At 34.8% G+C, this 18830-nt stretch overlaps 1 protein-coding gene across 1 annotated transcript in view; it reads left to right on the top strand.

Moving 5' to 3' along the window:
* The window catches only part of VWDE (von Willebrand factor D and EGF domains), a 73904-nt gene extending 55708 nt beyond the window's left edge, over positions 1 to 18196 (top strand). Inside the window, 11 exon segments of the mRNA XM_039256396.1 lie at positions 2028 to 2591; positions 3966 to 4061; positions 4143 to 4238; positions 5231 to 5326; positions 6263 to 6358; positions 7902 to 7997; positions 10586 to 10681; positions 10787 to 10882; positions 12160 to 12255; positions 14579 to 14682; positions 17987 to 18196. Of these exon segments, the coding sequence (XP_039112327.1) occupies positions 2028 to 2591; positions 3966 to 4061; positions 4143 to 4238; positions 5231 to 5326; positions 6263 to 6358; positions 7902 to 7997; positions 10586 to 10681; positions 10787 to 10882; positions 12160 to 12255; positions 14579 to 14682; positions 17987 to 18001 (1451 nt within the window). The 3' untranslated portion in view covers positions 18002 to 18196.
* Positions 18197 to 18830: the final 634 nt, after the last annotated feature.

The raw sequence follows: 18830 nt of genomic DNA, 5'->3' as shown, positions 1-18830 counted from the left end.
TAGTTGCTGTTAAAGAAGAGAGATTTGGGGCGCCTGGGTGGCTCAGTCGGTTAAGCGTCCGACTTCGGCTCAGGCCATGATCTCAAGGTTCATCGGTTTGAGCCCGGCATCAGGCTCTGTGCTGACAGCCAGCTCAGAGCTTGGGGCCTGTTTCAGATTCTGTGTCCCCTCTCTCTGTGACCCTCCCCTGCTCATGCTGTCTCTCTCTCTCTCTCTTAGAAATAAATAAAACATTAAAAAAAAACATTTTAAAAATAAAGAAGAGAGATTTGAACCTGATCGGTCTGATTATAGAGTCCCAGTTCTCAAATTTAGGTCCTCAATGTAATGGCTGGGGCCTCCAATAAAAAGTGTTTAGACAGGGAATTATCTCTTGATGGTGTAAATGGAGATTCTTTTCATGTTTCAACATGAAGTATAATACCAGGGTAGATTTCTGCTAGAAATCCTTCATGCATTTAAGGAATTTTCCTTTTATTTGTTGCTTTCTCAGAATTCTCTTTAGGTTTAAATTAGAAGTAGTTTTTAAATTTTATCAGTTTTTCAGCACCATTTTTTTTTATTTTTTACAAATAGTTTATTGTCAAATTAGTTTCCACATAACACTCAGTGCTCATCCCCACAAGTGTCCTCCTCCATGCCCATCCCCCCTCCCCCCCACATCCATCAGTCCTCAGTTTTTGTCAGCATTCAAGAGTCTCTCATGGTTTGCCTCTCTCCCTTTCCCCCACCATTTCCGCCCTTCTTCTCCCCCTTGTTCCTCCGTCAAGTTCCTCCTAATCCTCCTGTACGTTCAGCACCATTTATTACTTGCTATAATTTCTGTTAATGTTTCATTAGGCTAACTTTTTCAGAATGCTTTCAACAGAAAATTGTATCAAATTGATTATTTGGTAATTTTTTTCCATTAGATCATCTGTCCTGGCATCATATTTGGGGGTGACTTTGGATTATTTTACATTGCATTCTGTATTATGTAATTATGTAATAAAACTACATAATGTGATTACATAATGTAGTAATGTAACTACATATTACATATGTAATATAATTTAATTAGTAGAGATACAAGTCTATATTCATCCTGATGTAGTAATCTGTAACTACATGGCTGCATTTGATTTGCTAGTATTTCATTTAAATTCTTGTGTATTTTCATAAATAATAGTGACTCTAGGATTTATGTCACTTCATAATATGTTTACAAAATTTTTCATCTCTTTCTGTGCATTACAAGAGTTTTATAATAGTCTTTCCTTGATTATTTGGTAATTTTTTTCCATTAGATCATCTGTCCTGGCATCATATTTGGGGGTGACTTTGGATTATTTTTGTTCTTTTATGGTAATTATTTTATCAACTCCTCTATCTTTTCTTCAGCCAATTTAATCATTTATATTTTGCAAATAATTTGTATATTTCATCAAGATTTCAGATTTCTTAGTTTAAAATTGTACGTAATATGTTTGTATAAGTTAAAATTATCTGGGGATCCTGGGTGGCTCTATCAGTTAAGCATCTAACTCTTAATCTCAGCTCAGATCTTGATCTCAGGGTTGTGAGTTCAAGCCCAGTGTTAGGCTCCATGCGGGGCAGAAAGCCTACTAAAATAAATAAAATTAAGTAAAATATAATAAAAATTTTCTTCAGATTATCATTATGAGTTGTTCACATGTCTGTATTATTGACAACATTATGCTTTCCTTTGCTTTGAGCCTCAGTCGGTAAAGCGGTCAATGATGTTTATTGGCTATTTCTAACTCTTAAATAAAATTATTAGGTTATTGTTCTTTAACTTCTATAATGTTTAACATTCTGAGTCCCTTGTGTATCCAAATAGATTACAAATCCCTTGAAGCCAGGAACTGTATGATGACTTCTTGTTACCACATTGCTCCTAGTACAATGGTGAACATGTTAGAGATATTATATGAAGGAATGACTTACTTAATGTTAAATACTGTGGGAAGAGCAGAACATTAATACATGCGACCGACTCACCTTTCTTGTTCTCTTTTGGTTGTTAGATATAAAATTTCAATCAACAGATCATTCACTGATTGGAGCAAACTTTACCCATGGTCCTACTACTGTCAAAAAGTTCTTGGATACAATCAGTGACATCTCACATTTCTCATTAAAATCAGTTACTGCTCAAATGAATAATTCAAAGAAAGTTATTTCCCATCAGATATCAGGTTTTGAACAAGTGGATCATACTATCAGTACCAATCTCAGTATGGAGGAATTGGGAGTTTCTGTGAACAACCCTAGTTCTTTAAGCGTTAACCCAAACAGTTCCCATGGTGAAGCAAAGAATGTTACACAAAGTACCATCCAAACAAAGGCAGGAAGGCACAGTTCTCAAATCAACAGGTCTGCCTGGGATTCCACGCAATTTAAGGATGGGCTTGCATCATCAGTTTCTAGAGCCATTACTGTTTTGCCGGAAAAGCCTGAATGGACCAAAATACCAACTTGTGCTGAATCGCCTTGTTTTCTTGGTGTTTCCTGTGTGCCAACCACAGACGGTCACTTCCGATGCGGACGATGCCCCTTTGGATATTACGGAGATGGTATCAATTGCAGAGGTAGTATGAAAATTCTTCAGAAGATAAAAAGAAAACGAATTAGTTCACATTTAAGTAATTAAGAAGAGATGCTTCTTTATTAATTTATATTTACTCCATTTATTTCACCAATTTGTATGTATGTGTGTGTGTATTTATTATTTGTGTATATCCTCTTCACATTTCAAAAAAAATTAGCATGGGTATTCCTGCATTATTTTTAGAAATAATGTTTCTATCATATAGTAGTATAAACTAGATAATATAAATGTTTTTGAGTATCTACTGGGTTCCAAGGTCTATAGAAACATTCTGTATCAATTATGTCATATAATCCATAAAGACTCCATGTATTCTTATTTTTCCCATCATCCAGATGAGAACGCAGAGCCTTAGAGTGCTAACTGACTTTCCTAGCATTAAGCAACTAAAGAGATAAAATAAGGGTATGAATAACATTGTCGTCTGGGTTCTTTTCATCTCACAGTGGGCATTAAGCACTTTAAATTACTAATTCTGGCATATTTGCTTATTTGTATGAACTAGGTTTCTCTTCAGTTCATTCTTCCAGCTCTTGAGGTAAAAACAAGTTGAGCATTACTTTAATTTTGAAAGGAGTGTTTACTTTTTTTCATAATTATCAGTATTGTTTTTCTAGATGCAAGTCAAATTTTTGGCTTTCACACTGTAGAAGTTCTTTTGTGTTGTTATTTTGTTATTACTGTTTTGTGTTGCTTGTGTTTTGATTTGTTTGAGACCAACTTAAGCAATAGAGTTGTTGGGATACTCCTTTGTTCTCGGTATTACCGAGAGGTACATTGTTTGTTTGTTTCTAGGAATAGTGATAATAATAACTTTCAGTGCTTATATGTTGATAACATAAAACTCCATATTAACAAACAACCAACCACATATATTTTGGTCAGCTCAGAAAAACATTAAATGCCTAATAGTTAGACTATATCAGGGACTTAAAGAAGCTTAAGGAATACAAACCTGTAAACTTACGATGTGGTCTTTGAAATTTTGATTATTCTTGCCATTTACCAGCAATTACCTGATTAGTATCTGGAATTTTACTGACCTCTGTGAAAAGACTGTAATCCCATCTCTGGTTAGCAGCCATCTTCAACATCTGGCTTTGCTAAGGAAGGAATTACCGCATATGATAGATACGTCTTTCTGACCATATTAATCATGTTCTTTAGTCATTCTACTAGTAAAACAAATATAAAGGGGAAAATAATTTTATGGATAAATGCAGTAGATACTGCTTTAATAAGCAGCATCAAAATTTTCAAATTTCAGAGATTTTTACTTTTCTTATAAGTAAGTCTTTGGGCACCATGTTTGTATTGTATCAACAGCTCAGCCCTTTTTCCTTGATTTTTGCAGCCATTTGTAGACATCCATGTGGGAAAAGCAGGGAGTGTGTTGCCCCAAACGTATGCAAATGTAAACCTGGTTACACTGGCTCTAACTGCCAAACTGGTAGGTATAGAACTCATTAGGTTGCATAATGAATTTAATTGATAATTGATATTTCTAAAACATGACCTTTATTTTACACAGCTCTATGTCATCCTGATTGCAAAAACCATGGAAAATGTATTAAGCCTAATGTTTGTGAATGTCCCCCAGGGCATGGTGGAGCAACCTGTGATGAAGGTGATGATTCAAAGTAAAAATCGAATAATAGAGCCAAGATAAAAACTGTTTTCTTTAAAGCCTTTCTTAAAAGATAATTCAGTTTTACTGTATCTTTACTGATACATATTTATTAATGTCGGGGAGGATGTCTAAGCTTTTTAATGTTTTCTAAAAATAATTTATTTGAAGATTTTAAAAACTTCAGTTTCAAAAATTAGACATCCAGAGAGTAATGGCTGATCTCTCCTTGGTAAAATTGTCTCCAGAAATATCTTGGAGATTTAGTTTTAAGGTACCATATTCAAGCAAAGGACACCTGATTATTGAATGACTTGTCAAACATGGCTCCAAGAAAATGTTAAATACCAAATAATTAGAAGATATGAGGTAGTACAAGGAATCCTAAAAAGTGATTTTTAAAAACATGTCTATAGGTACATAATTTTATTATTTTGGTTGAAATCTTAAGAGAGGAGTGGATGAAATTTTTTAAATGGATAATATTTTAAACACATTTACTATTTTGAATATAATATTTTGAAGAATATACTTTGACAGATGGTACAAATAATTATTAATAAACTAATAGCCACACTAAATACTTCCATGCCAAGGCAAGGTACAAATTAACAAGTTAAAGTAAATCCGAAGTGAATAACAGAAACACTCAATATCGATAGCCTGGGAAAATAATCATGGAAATATAGAACTATTCTATGTTTAGGGCAGAAAAGTGTAAGTCCAAGCCTCATTTTGCAGAAGAAACCTAAGATGGTATATTTCCAGTCAGCTATCTACCAGTTATAAACCAAAATCTGCTGATGATTTGTTGGTGTTTTGAGAGTATGAACTTGTATAGTCAATCCCACAGAACTAAATTTCAAAGTAAAAGCAAACTCGTTTATTATAAATTACTTTTACAAGAGAGTTTATTGTGGCCATGATTCATACATATAAAGAAACATTTTCTTCATTAAGAGCTGACTTACTAGTATAATTTGTGTCTGCAGAACATTGTAGTCCTCCTTGTCGACATGGTGGCACCTGCTTGGCTGGAAATCTCTGCACTTGTCCCTATGGTTTTGTGGGACCGAGGTGTGAAACAAGTAAGCAAAACTCCTTTGCAGCCTAATGTGACGAAACTGCTCCTTTTAACAGTTGATGGCTTTAATGCTAAGATAAACCCAAACACTAAAAAAATATACATTCCTGGGGCGCCTGGGTGGCTCAGTCGGTTAAGTGTCCGACTGCGGCTCAAGTCACCATCTTGCAGTTCATGAGCTTGAGCCATGTGTTGGGCTCTGTGCAGACAGCTCAGACCCTGGAGCCTGCTTTAGATTCTGTGCCTCCCTCTCTCTCTGTGCTCCTCTACCACTCACATTTGCTCTCTCTCAAAAATAAATAAATATTTTTAAAAACCCAAACATACATTCCTGAATTATTATGATGGTTATCATTCTGTGTAACACTGGGAACACTGGGTACCAGTACTAAGATAAAGAAGTTTGTTCTTGGGGCGCCTAGGTGGCTCAGTCGGTTAACCAACCAACTTTGGCTCAGGTCATGATCTCACGGTCTGTGGGTTTGAGCCACAGACCACTCTCTCTCGCTCTCAAAAACAAATAAATATTTTTTAAAAAAAGTTTGTTCTTGGAAACAATTCTCTTCTTGACCCGATTCATGACTGTTTCTTTGAGATAATAAGAATTCCGGTTTGTTGATTTGCATATAAGTTTATCTTGTTTAATTTATATCTAAAATTATTTTCATTAATTAGTACCTAATAATTTTCTTAAATAGCCAACTCTTGTTTACCATTCAGATCAATGATTTTCTTCTTTCCCTAAATCTGTTACCAAAAAATAACAATATGAGAATTGGAGACCATTTAAAGCCAAAATATAGGTTATTTTTATTTTTCACTCTGAATTTACTCATTAGAGGATATGATTGGCAGTTATGAGCTACCTAGATAATACCCAATAACATGGCCAATTCCAAGCCTAATTTAACTTGCTTTTATTTTTATTCTATGACTTTAGTGATTTGTAACAGGCACTGTGAAAATGGAGGTGAATGTCTTACACCAGATATTTGCCAGTGCAAGCCTGGCTGGTCTGGACCTACTTGTGATACAGGTAAAATCAGAAATTTTTTCAATGAATAAGTCAGTTAAAAAAAAAAAAAAGTTAAATGCACCAGTGTCCTAACCCAGCACCCAAAAGCATTAAACTAATCTGACAAGATTAGTAGAAGTTTTAATAAAAATATCTTTTATTTTTATTTGTTTTCTTCCTGTATTAGACTATAGAGTATATTTCAGCTTTAGTGTTATTCAGCCCAACTACTACTACTACTACTACTTCTTCTTCTTTTTCTTCTTTCTCTATATTCTCATCATCCACTTGCCTTATGGTGGAGAGAAACAAATCATGTTACATCTTATCAGTCTCTCAAGTTTTCTTTTTTAATCACAGCACAGACATTCTCTTTCATTAAACATTCAGGCAACTGAGTTAAGCGACACCATCATGCTATTCCATTTCTTTATAACAGTATTAGGCTTACTTTTTTGCCACTAATATTTGCAGTTATCTGTGTGTAATCTAACTTGTGATCTAATGACTTTTCTCAAAATAAATTTCACTTAATGTTTATAGCTTGCCAACTATGTGGGAAGCATGATACAAGGAGAAACAAAGATCATTTTGGTTTTTTTCCTTGACTTCAAGAAGCATGTCGTTAGTGAAGAAGACACAGGATACAATTATTTAAAATGAGTATGGTACAAGTTGGATTATAATAAGCAACGTAATTACTGCACAGTTCCTTGAAAGCAGAGAAGACAGAAATTCATTCTGGCGAGTGCAGTTTGGAAGAAAATAGTGTTGAGGTAGACTTTGGAGAATGGGTAGAGTCTGGGTTGGAAAATGGAATTAGGGGTGCCTCTCAAAGAGGAACAAAGGCAAAGAAGTCAAAACAGAGAATGCTTTTGAGTGTCCTAGGACTTGAGCACAGTGTTCCTACTTGAATTGAGATGGAGAGGGGTGCCTCGGTGGCTCAGTCAGTTAAGTGTCTAACTTCGGCTCAGATCATGATCTCACGGTTCGTGGGTTCGAGCCCCGTGTCGGGCTCTGTGCTGCCAGCTAGCTCAGAGCCTGGAGCCTGTTTCAGATTCTGTATCTCCCTCTCTCTCTGACCATCCCTGCTCACGCTGTCTCTCCCTCTCTCTCTCTCTCAGAAATAAGTAAAACATTAAAAAAGCAATAAAAAAATGAATTGAGATGGAGACCTAAAGAGGTACACATGTGGCCACATGTACTGAGCAGGTTACAGACTGCCCAGTTAGTGCTGCTGAAATGTCTTCTAATTTACCATCATTGTTTTCAGCTTGCAGAGGACATTCTGATTCTAATCATAACTTCCATATTCTTAGCTTGGTATTGTTTGTAGACTTAATGAACAGATTTTGTTTGTAGACATAATGAATAGATTTTTAAAGCTATTATCCAGTTATTTCATTCTTCTTATGTTTGGCAAAGTCAAATTAATTATAGGTTATGGCTTTTCCTTGCAGTAAAAATAAAATATTTCATTAGGCACCAGTTTGTACTTCAGTTCAGCTTTTAGATTTTAAATAATAAAACTTTTATGGTCTCTCTTCCCCCTGCTGTTCATTAGCTTTGTGTGACCCTGTTTGCCTCAATGGTGGTTCCTGTGATAAGCCAAACACTTGCTTCTGTCCAAATGGATTCTTTGGTGCACAGTGTCAGAATGGTAATTATTCTTTCTTTATGAATACCAAGAGAGGGGCATAAACAGAACTCTGAGTAAATGAAAGACAATTCTCAAAAGTTTTTTTCTCTATTTCTTGTTATGGTACAATTGTGGCTGTTTAATGACTAGATCCTGGAAATGTATGAGTTATTATATAAAATATTTATATTTATTCACTATACATTAAGCTCCCAATTTTGTCACTTGTCCATGCAGTTTTTTAGGATCAAGGTGTGAACCAAATAAGCAAAGTTCTCTAGGAATCTGTTGCATGCAATGGTATCATTTTTTCTGCACTTATAGCAAAAAATGTTTGATTTATGGTCAATCAAATGCCCACTATTACCTCAGGATCTTTCAACATTAGTTTTATTAAACATTTGTGAAAAGCAAGCTATGCACAGAACTGGACAAGGTGATATCAGGACATACAGATGCATCATTTTCCCCCTGTGTGGCCTGCTATTTCAACACTTTTCCTGATATAGAAATGTGATGGATTTTTTCAGAATAATGAGCATGTCCTGAAGCTGACAGTATAGGCATGAATTAATGTCAATAAATGAAATTTAAAATCTATTTTCTACATCTTCATATATTTGAACTTATGCAAAATGCAGAGTAGATTTTTAGTAAAACATGTCAGAGCCTGTCCTAATTTAAAACCTAAAATCTATTCTTTTTTGAGCATGTTATACTTTGAGGTGACTTCATTTCTTTTATTTATGTGGAGGTTAGCTGGGATTCTTAGGTTGCAGTTGAGATGGAAAAGGAACCATCACCGAAGTACAGGAATAGCAAATGTGATATGATTAAGATGTGATCCTCTCGTGAGCCTATGTGAGCCCAAATTGTGGAAAGGGAAAATGGTACACACATTCAAAGTCACTAAATAAAAATAGGCAGAAAATGCATAAAATATGGAATATATATTGTGTGTTCTGTAGGATTTCAAATGAGAAAGATAAAAATTGGACTAGAGACATGATGAAAGAGTTAAACTACTCCATTCATAAGTGGCTATAATGTGTTGCTGGAGAGATGTTTAAATACATTTTATTTCCTTCACATCTTTGAATGTCATGAGTCCATTCCACATGGTAGGTGAGGCTGGATTACGTAGCTCATTTTGGAGTCTGTGTGAGGCTTAGAGAATATATAGGTATATATGTAGGTTGATTTTCTCCTAAACATCCTTTTCATAAAATGGGCTTAGAAGTGGACAAGATCAAACCTGTTTTATGGCATCTCTTTATTTTACTTTATTTATATATGTTTTGTTGTATAAATGTAGTATTTATCTCTTCACTCAAGTTTTGTGGTGTGGATGAGTATTGATTATAGCAAGGTTACGCATAATAAATTGGTCTTTTATTTTTGTTTTAGTTTTAATTTGTAACCATAGGCATTTCCTACAGTGTTTTTACAATAGAGAGCAAACTTTTTTTTTTCTAATAATATAAATGATTGTAAGTTGTATTAAGGTTAGGAAGTAGAAAATGTACTTTTTATAAAAAGTACCAAATAAACACCAGAGAAAGTAGACTGAAGCATTAATCAGAAAAGTCTCAGTCTAAAAGAGTAGAAATTATCCATTTGCTAAAATCATTCAGTTATTTTGTTTTTATACATAAAGTACTATATTATTTTCAGTTTGGAATCTGTTTGAAATTAGATTATTTTTTTGTTCAACTGTTTGGAAATAAAGAAAGTAGTTATTAAAGATGGATCTAATTCAAAACTGGGAGTTAGTCTAAATAGCCTTGTTACCAAAATAAGTTAATTTGACATTTGTTTTTAAAATATAAACTAAAATCCATTTAATTATCATTTAGAGAAAAAAATGAATTTTTAAATTTCCAGGCAGGTTTGCCTATCTATTATTTTTTTTAAATAAAGGCATTTAATTGTCATATCTAGAAGAAACATGAAGCTATATAAATATTCTCATAAAAGATGATAAATAAAATATTCTGAATTCTGTGGAGTGGAATATGTACATAGAAGTTACTAGTTCAGTATAGTCAAGGTTATCCAGTAAATATTCCTAACAAAGCCAGGATTTATTGTTAAAAGAACTGTTCACTAAGCTTTTATAGGGATAAGTCGCATACTAAGCTCTGCCTTGAAGACCTCAGTAGGTATTCAAAAGTCAACTAAAAATTATTTTCCAAAAATCATGAGACATATTGTTGGGATTTTTATGGTTTCCACAGGAATAGGTACATTTCTTATTTTGAGCTCAGTTGTGACTTATTTTCTTGGTTCTGCCAGATCATTTTACTCTTTACATCTAAGAAAAGTGAATTATAAGATAAGCTTCATAATTTAAGCACTACAATACCAAAGATGCCATTTGTTATGAACACTTCATCAATACATTTCAAATTGTGCTAATCCAGTAACTGCTTAAAGTTATAAGCATTTAGAAAGGATAGTCTTAAGGTCTTGCAGTTGTGATCTTTTTTTATTTTTATAGCACCTTTCTCTGCCTTATAGCCCCATAGATAACAACCACATGATGTAATATGTAATATATAATAATTGAATGTGTAACATTCACAGATTGCTGCCATGTGTTCTTTTAGCTATCTGTCACCCTCCTTGTAAGAATGGTGGCCGCTGCATGAGAAATAATGTATGTGCCTGTCGTGAAGGATACACTGGTAGGAGATGCCAAAAAAGTAAGATCCCACTAAATGTGTTTTTTAACTACAAGTAAAGCAAACGCATTAAATAGCTAAACCTACTGATATTTGAAGGCTGATATTTCATTCTTTTACCCTAAGGTATCTGTGATCCCATGTGCATGAATGGAGGAAAATGTGTTGGACCAAACATTTGCTCTTGTCCTTCCGGTTGGAGAGGGAAACAGTGCAACACACGTAAGAGGAATACTCCTTTTGAAACAACTATTTTAAATGTTTATTGGCTTTGAACATTAAAGAGAGAGAGGGTATGAGCAGGAGTAAAGAAGAGAGAGAGGGAGACACAGAATCCGAAGCAGGCTCCAGGCTCTGAGCTGTCAGTACAGAGCCTGACGTGGGGCCCAATCTCACAAACCCGTGAGATTATAACCTGAACCAAAGTCAGACACTTAACCATCTGAGCCACCCAGTCGCCCCTAAAAGAAAACTCTTAAATGCTAAAGCCACTTGAGAACGTCAAGCAGAATTTACTACACAGGGCATTTTCTTTTGTTTGTTTGTTTTGTTTTGAGTTTTGATTCTTTGTTCCTACTCTAGGGGATTTTTTTGTGAACTAGAGTAAAATCCCAAGTGCTCTGAATTCATTCTTTCAGGTTAGCACAGAAAGAGGATATGCTGTATTTTACAGTCAGTCCACTATGATTGCCAGGATAAATGACAAGTCTTTAAGTCCTGTCTCCTTCTCTAGGGTCCAGAGAAAGGTATAAAAAATTACTGATTCAAGGGCACCGGGGTGGCTGGGTTGAGGGTCCAACTTTGGCTCAGGTCATGATCACACGGTTTGTGAGTTCTAGTCCTGTGCATTGGCTCACTGCTGCCAGCGTGGAGCCTGCTTCGGATCTTCTGTCCTCATCCCTCCTACCCCTCTCCCACTGACACTGACTCTCTCAAAAATAAAAATAAATCATTTAAAAAAATTACTGATTTCTTGACCATGTCTCAGACCAACTAGTTCAGAACCTTCCAAGGTGAGTGCCATTGCTTTCAAGTCTGGCTGTATTTTGAGTTGATAGCAGCTCTCCTCATTCAAATGTTTCATATTTTCCCTTTTTTATAAATTACTTTTTAAAATTAGCAGCTATTATAGTGTATTGATCACAGTGAAAAACAAGAAGTAACACAAATGTCCAACAAATTGAGGGGAAGTTAAATTATGATGCATTTGATCAGTGGAACATTACACAGCCGTTAATGTCACCTATGTCAAGAATCAGCAGTGACATTGGAAAATGTTCTTGATACAATGTTAAGGGAAACCTCCTTTAAATCATTAACTTTTAATTGTCTCTTTTTCTTTAGTGAAACTTATTGTGATTTATGTGAGTACTTGACTAGCACATTAAATTTTTTTTATTTTTTTATTTTTTTTTACAAATAGTTTATTGTCAAATTAGTTTCCACATAACACTCAGTAGCACATTAAATTTTTAAATTGTTTATATTTCTGTTTGCAGCTATCTGTTTACAGAAATGTAAAAATGGTGGTGAATGTATGGCTCCCAGTATATGCCACTGTCCTACCATATGGGAAGGAATTCACTGCCAAATACGTAAGCCTACACAATTTGTTTCTTACTATATGTTCTAAACCCGAATCTGTTACAGTTATTAAACAAAGTATTCTGTGAGGAGAAATCATAGAAAAAAACAAATCCCAGAATGCTTATACATTTAAAAACTGGTTTTGGAAATAAAAGGAAAACTTACTCGTTGTTATACCCATTTAAAAGAAAATATGGTAAAATATATTAATATTTTGTTTGATATAGGTAACTCCAAATTATGGTCTGTGGGCTGTCTTTGAAGTTCTCTCAGATGTTCTGAAGAAGGTTTTTGATATATACTTTAAATATTTTTTCATATTGTGAGAAAAATACATATCAATCAAGAAAATCATAGAAAATATAAAAAAGTTTCAAAAACTTAATTGTCCCAGATTCTATCAACCAAAAGTAATCCTGTTATGATTTTAGTATTTTAGTATATGTCCCTTTTCTTAGTTATAGATTTTACATACATGGATCTTCAAGGTATTGAGGAAAATCAGTTATCTAATTTTGAAATTTATGAAAACTTGAAATAATGTTAAACTATTAACAAATTAATATTAATAGCTTAATGGGGAAAACTGGAAATCTCCTCTCCCCCAAATATTTTAAAATGATCATAAATTATATAATTTCAAAACTGGTGATCCAAATGTGTCATAAAATGAAATTATACAGTTGCAAAAATGACCATATATTTTTACTAAAAATACTGGTCCTACTTTTTGATGTCTTATGAACCACACTTGTTTCAATATATCATAGATTCTGCATATAATTTTCAGGACTCTTAGACCATATTTTATTAGCAAGTGCTATTATAATTTATACATTTTTCATCTTAGGAAAGTATTATCAAGGAATTCACTTCTAGTACTTACTTAAGAAATATCTGCTCAAAAATCACTATTTCTCATTGGAAGTTATATGTGATAAAATGCTAAAAAAAAAAAAAAAAAAGGGCCATCATCCTGAGTCTGGGCTGCTTATTCTGGAGAGAGGTCTTTGTGGACCATGAGAGAGAATGAGGAGATATTAAAAGCTTGTTAATGTGGAAATGTGCCCCAGTAAGTGTGGATTGAGGTACTCTGAGTACGACCTGAAGGTGTGCATTCTATTTTTGCACCTTGCAGCACTTCTGTGTGAATTTTTCAAAGTCCCCTCCTCAAAATGTTTCATTTCCAATTTCCAGAAACTCTCAATATTGATGTTATCTGACCAAGATGTCTTATTGTCGTCTGCTGGAAAGCTATTGTGACAAATATGCAAATCTACGATGTCTGTGATGTGAAAAGTGCTGCCTCAGCTCTGGGGGCTTTGTGCATTGTACAACTTCCCAACCATACATGGCAGCATGGATAAAAACCAAATTTTTTACTGCTGCACTTATACCAAAGAGAATATTATCCTTGAATTTTGTAAGCTTTCAGTATGAACTATGGAAGCAAATACCTCTCCCATGAAAAATAACTGTATTGTATGTAATATTATATTATGCTTATTTTCACTTACTATGACTTAAAAGCATTTTCCATGTCCTTCAAAACATAATTTTAAATGAAATAGTATATATGTATATAATACATATCACTGTATGTATAATACATATCACTATATATATATCCAAAGTTCACTTGACTTTTTCCCTAATGTTGAATATTGTAATCGTTTACAAGTTATTATTATAATAAGCATTTTCTTTCTGTAAGTGGGTAGGTAGGTAGATGATAATATTGGTGGATAGATTAGGTAGATGATAGATAACTAGACTGATATTGAAGTATATTGAGATACATATAGGTATTTTTAAATTTCTTGTGGAGATATTTTGAGGAAGAAATTGCTAGTGTAAAAATCTTTAGGAAGTTTCTAATAAAGTTGTTTCACATTAAACTTCCAATGATAGCATATTAAATTGTCAGTTTTCCATGCACTGGCCAGTACTGCATTGTGTCTTTTAAATCTTTGCTAAGTTATTAAAAAGCAAATTATGAATGCTATCTTATATTACTGATTTGAATCTCCTCTCTAAAGAAAACAAAAACATATAACCACTATTTAAAAGATAGCCAATGAAAATTTTGTTTGCTTTATAATATCTTTATAGAATTGTGAAACTGTCATGTTGAGCTTTGAGTGTTTTGTTTTTACCTGTGTGTGAGTGTGTGTGTCTGTGTGTTTTGGCTGCACAAGAATGGGAGTGCAACTGGTCATTCATAAAATCTTATGATCATTTTTATTGCCAAATGGCTTCAGACCACCAGAAGAGAGTATGTCACAAGTATTTGTGTCAAAAAATGGTCATTGTAAATTTTTTATATTCCAGCAATTTGCAAACAAAAGTGTCTTTATGGAGGCAGATGTGTATTTCCTAATGTGTGTTCTTGTCGCAATGGATATTCTGGACTCAAATGTGAAAAGAAAGTACAGGTATTTTAAATTTTAAACAGAAAATAAATATTAGTTATTGACACCAGCTCTCTACTCAAATATTTTGCCTAGCAATTGACATCTATCTGTTATTGTTTAATTTTCATTGATTTCCAAATAAAAGACATGCATAGATTTACTATTTGACTCTGAAACTAAAAATAGTATCAAATGCATCACTGTAGTTATCTTACTAATCAAGATTCTGATGTGCACTTAAAGAATTTCACTGTATAGATAGGACTTTCAAGTGTAATACTATTCCATTTCATGGCACTGGAGCTGAAAGAGAATAAATATTCCCCAAAATGGACTTAAGATACCACAAATATTTGACTATAGTTTGGTCAAATACTAGATAAAAAGGTTGCCCTCACCATTCCCCCAATTGTTTTAAATCCAGCACTTTTAAATCCACTCCACTGATTTGAGGAGTGCCACAAAAGCCTTATCTATCTTCACTCTTTTCCCAGATGGAAAAGCTTTTTATCTTTATTTGCTCCCTATTAAAATCCATTTCAGGGAAAGCAATAAAAAAAGAAAAAAAAAAACCTCTTCATATCATTAGGAGTAGGATTTATTTTTATTTAAGAAATCAAGAAAGCAGAGGAAAAACAGACACTTTCTTAGAGTTCCTGAAATAGCCCCAGACTTACTTAGAAGGCCAGTGCTGTATAAACATCTATTTTAAACGTTTCTATTATCAAATCGATGCTAATAGGATTAAACTGTGTTTTATTTTGTCTCCAATCTTGAATTTCTAAATATCAAGAGCTGAGGAATTTTTTCACTCCTAATTCCTACATGTACAAGGGTGGTGCTAATCTCTCTCTCTCTCTTTCTGTCTCTCTGTCTCTTTGTCTCTCTCTCTCTCTCTCTCTCTCTCTCACACACACACACACACACACACAAATGCAGCAGAGCTCTCAAAAATTTTTTAAACTTAATCTGTATTAGGTTTTTTTTTAATGTTTATTTATTTATTTTGAGAAAAAGAGAGGCAGAGGCCAGGGAGAGGGGGTGGAGAGAGAATCCTAAGCAGGCTCTGCACTGTCAGCACAGAGACCAACCCTGGGCTCTATCTCAGCAACCGTGGATCATGACCTAAGCTGAAATCCAGAGCCAGATGCTTAACCGACTGAGCCACACAGGTGTCCCTAATCTGTATTAGTTTTAATTTTAAAAGCAATTATATGCTATTTAGCATTTCAGAAAGCCGGAGGGTTGTGAATATCAATCAAAGTATACTATAGTATTGTAATTTGAAAAACGATAGGAACTTTCTTTCTGAAATGTGATACTGGGTCAGTCTATCTTAGAAGCAAATTGGATGTGGGTCGCCTGGGTGGCTTAGTCGGTTAAGCGTCCGACTTTCGCTTAGGTCATGATCTCACGGTTCGTGGGTTCGAGCCCCTCGTCGGGCTCTGTGCTGACTGCCAGCTCAGAGCCTGGAGCCTGTTTCAGAGTCTGTATCTCCCTCTCTCTCTGACCCTTCCCTGCTCACGCTGTCTCTCTCTCTCTCCTAGAAATAAATAAAAATATTAAAAAAAAAAGAAGCAAATTGGATGTGCACATGTGTTTCTCCTAGCACTCATGGTGTTTATCCTCGATGGATACGGCTTCCGTTTCGAAAATACAAACAAAACCAAAAACAAGTTCATAACAGTACTGTGGTTTGAAAGCCAGAAAACAAAAGCTACTGAGTACCTATTTGATCAGCTGTTTTGAGAACAATAAAAATAATAAAAATGTGAATTCCCTGGTTCAAAGGCAGCTTTTACACACGTATTATTTGGAATTATTTGAAATTTTTATGGCACAGAAAGCCCCATGAGCTCAAAGGCCTTAAGCTCCACTTTGACATACTAGATTAAGTGATTTCTCTGTAATCTATTCTTATCTATTTCTTTCCTACCTGAATCCTTTCTCAGGTCATCTTCATCCCCACCGCATCCTCAGACCACATCTGGAGCCATATCAAGGAAAGAAAGAACAGAGGGTCATGGGGAAGGCACAGGAAAACAAAAGAGACTAGTTCAGGGACCACATTTCCTGCTTTACTATAACCTATGCTTCCAAATTCTTGACTTCAATTCTCACTTGAGCTTTATTCTGTTGCTCATTGGTGTCATTGCTTTCATTTGTTTTTTATATTTCTTTGGCTCCAAAACATAGGGGAAAAAAACAAATTTCTTTTTAGTAAGAAAAGAAAACTACCACTTATACCTGTTGAGCATTCACAGAACCATCCCTGGCTCCTCCCACCTCCCTTCCAGCCTATCTTCCTGGCCCCTCTTTAAGCATCCTGAGGTAGTGAGGGGGAAAAAGAAATGGAAGAAATGGTGGAGTTGCTAAAATTTCAATGCAAGGAACAACAGAGAATTGGTAGCCAGAAACAATGGATGCAGAGAAAGGAGAAATGGACAAAAGAGGTGCTAAAGAGGGCTAGGTGGAAGGAAAAAGGCATTGAAAGGTCTCAGAACTTGCTGCCCAGCTGCTAATTACATTTAGCATTGACCCTGCCACTTGTTCACTCTGTAACCTTCAGCAAGGTATTGAACCCCTCTGTCTCAGCTTCTTCATCTGTAGTATGGGGCTAATAACACCTAATCATAGGGTTGTTAAAGGACTAAATATGTTAACATATGTGGTGGTATGTAGAAAACACTATGTAAGTTTGTTACTGGTTATTACATTGAATAGAGGAATAGAGAGCCATGTAGAAGGAAAAGGATGAGGAAAGAGACTGGAGAAAAATGTTGCAACACATTGAAAACAGTCTTTTCTTGAAGGGTATCGGGGAAAAATGTACTCGGTTTTATTGAGCACAAGTTTTTCTTGAATGTAATTCTTACTCAAAGTGGAGTCATATATTATCCAAGCTCCATTTAGTCACAACAATTTTGATTCTTAAATATGATCTGGGGGCGCCTGGGTGGCTCAGTTGGTTAAGGGTCTGACTTCAGCTCAGGTCATGATCTCACAGTTTGTGGGTTTGAGCCCTGTGTCAGGCTCTGTGCTGACAGCTCAGAGCCTGGATCCTGCTTCGGATTCTGTGTCTCCCTCTCTGCCCCTCCCCTGTTCGAGTTCTTTCTCTCTCTCAAAAATAAACATTTAAAAAATTAAAGTAAATAAATATATAAGGTCTGGATTAGACCTCAGTTTTGTGAAAGCTGTATTTAGTCTCTAGTAGCAAATGTAGAAACAAAGGCTTCGGAGGAGAGGAAGAGGTAGCAGACAATGAAGAAGGGTTAAGTGGTTTTCTTATATTCATTAAAACTTGATTTCCCACTTCTTACTACAGACAAAACGCCATTAATTTCAAGTATATGAATCATAAGCCTGTCTTAAGAATGGAATTTTTATTTGGAAAAAGTTGAAGATAACTACTTGAAGTTTATTTGAACATCATTTTAAAAATTATTTTGAAGACTGAAGAAACTAATCAAATATAGAATGGTCTTGTCTGTCATTGTTAGAGACAAGCAAAGAAGAAATCCAGGTAATTTGAATTGACTTTGCAATGTGATTTGATATTTGCATATTGAGATGATGCATCTGATATTCAAGACATTCACATTGTCTAATAAACTGAATATCTCCCAATTCTTACAGTGATGGTTGGTGTCTTTATCATCAGGGATCAGTCAGCATAACAGAAGCCATGTGATATCCAGATATAAAGTATTTAAAGCAGATTTAGAAACTCTTAGGATTGTTGGAATGGTTGGGGGTGAGAAAGGGGAGAGGGGGAGGTAGAGGTCAGGAAAGAAACCGCTGAAGGTCAGAGAGGCTGATCTTGAAGATGTTAGCCTAAAGCACCAAGCAGATGTTTTTTCAGCTTTCTTGGAGCTGCTGCAATGCTTGAGAATCTTCAAAAACTCCACTGACTGTCTCAAGCGGTCATTGTAGAAAATTTGCTGGGAAGCCACTGTGAATCTTTTATCTAGCCAAATATCTAGATGCAGATGCCACTGAAAAAAAATAATAATGACTGCCCACTTCCATCTTCTATCTATCTGGAAAGCTTTTCTCATTGGCAAACCATAATCCAGAACCACACAGAGATGGGGATTCTAGAAAATGTGTAGTCCTAGCCTTAGAAGTAACTGACAGTAGTACCAAGGAGACAGCAGTGAGCTAACAAA

Source organism: Hyaena hyaena, unplaced genomic scaffold (assembly GCF_003009895.1).
Source record: "Hyaena hyaena isolate Hyena2069 unplaced genomic scaffold, ASM300989v1 scaffold_569, whole genome shotgun sequence".
Taxonomy (NCBI): Eukaryota; Metazoa; Chordata; class Mammalia; order Carnivora; family Hyaenidae; genus Hyaena; species Hyaena hyaena.
This window is presented reverse-complemented; position numbering and strand designations above follow the sequence as displayed.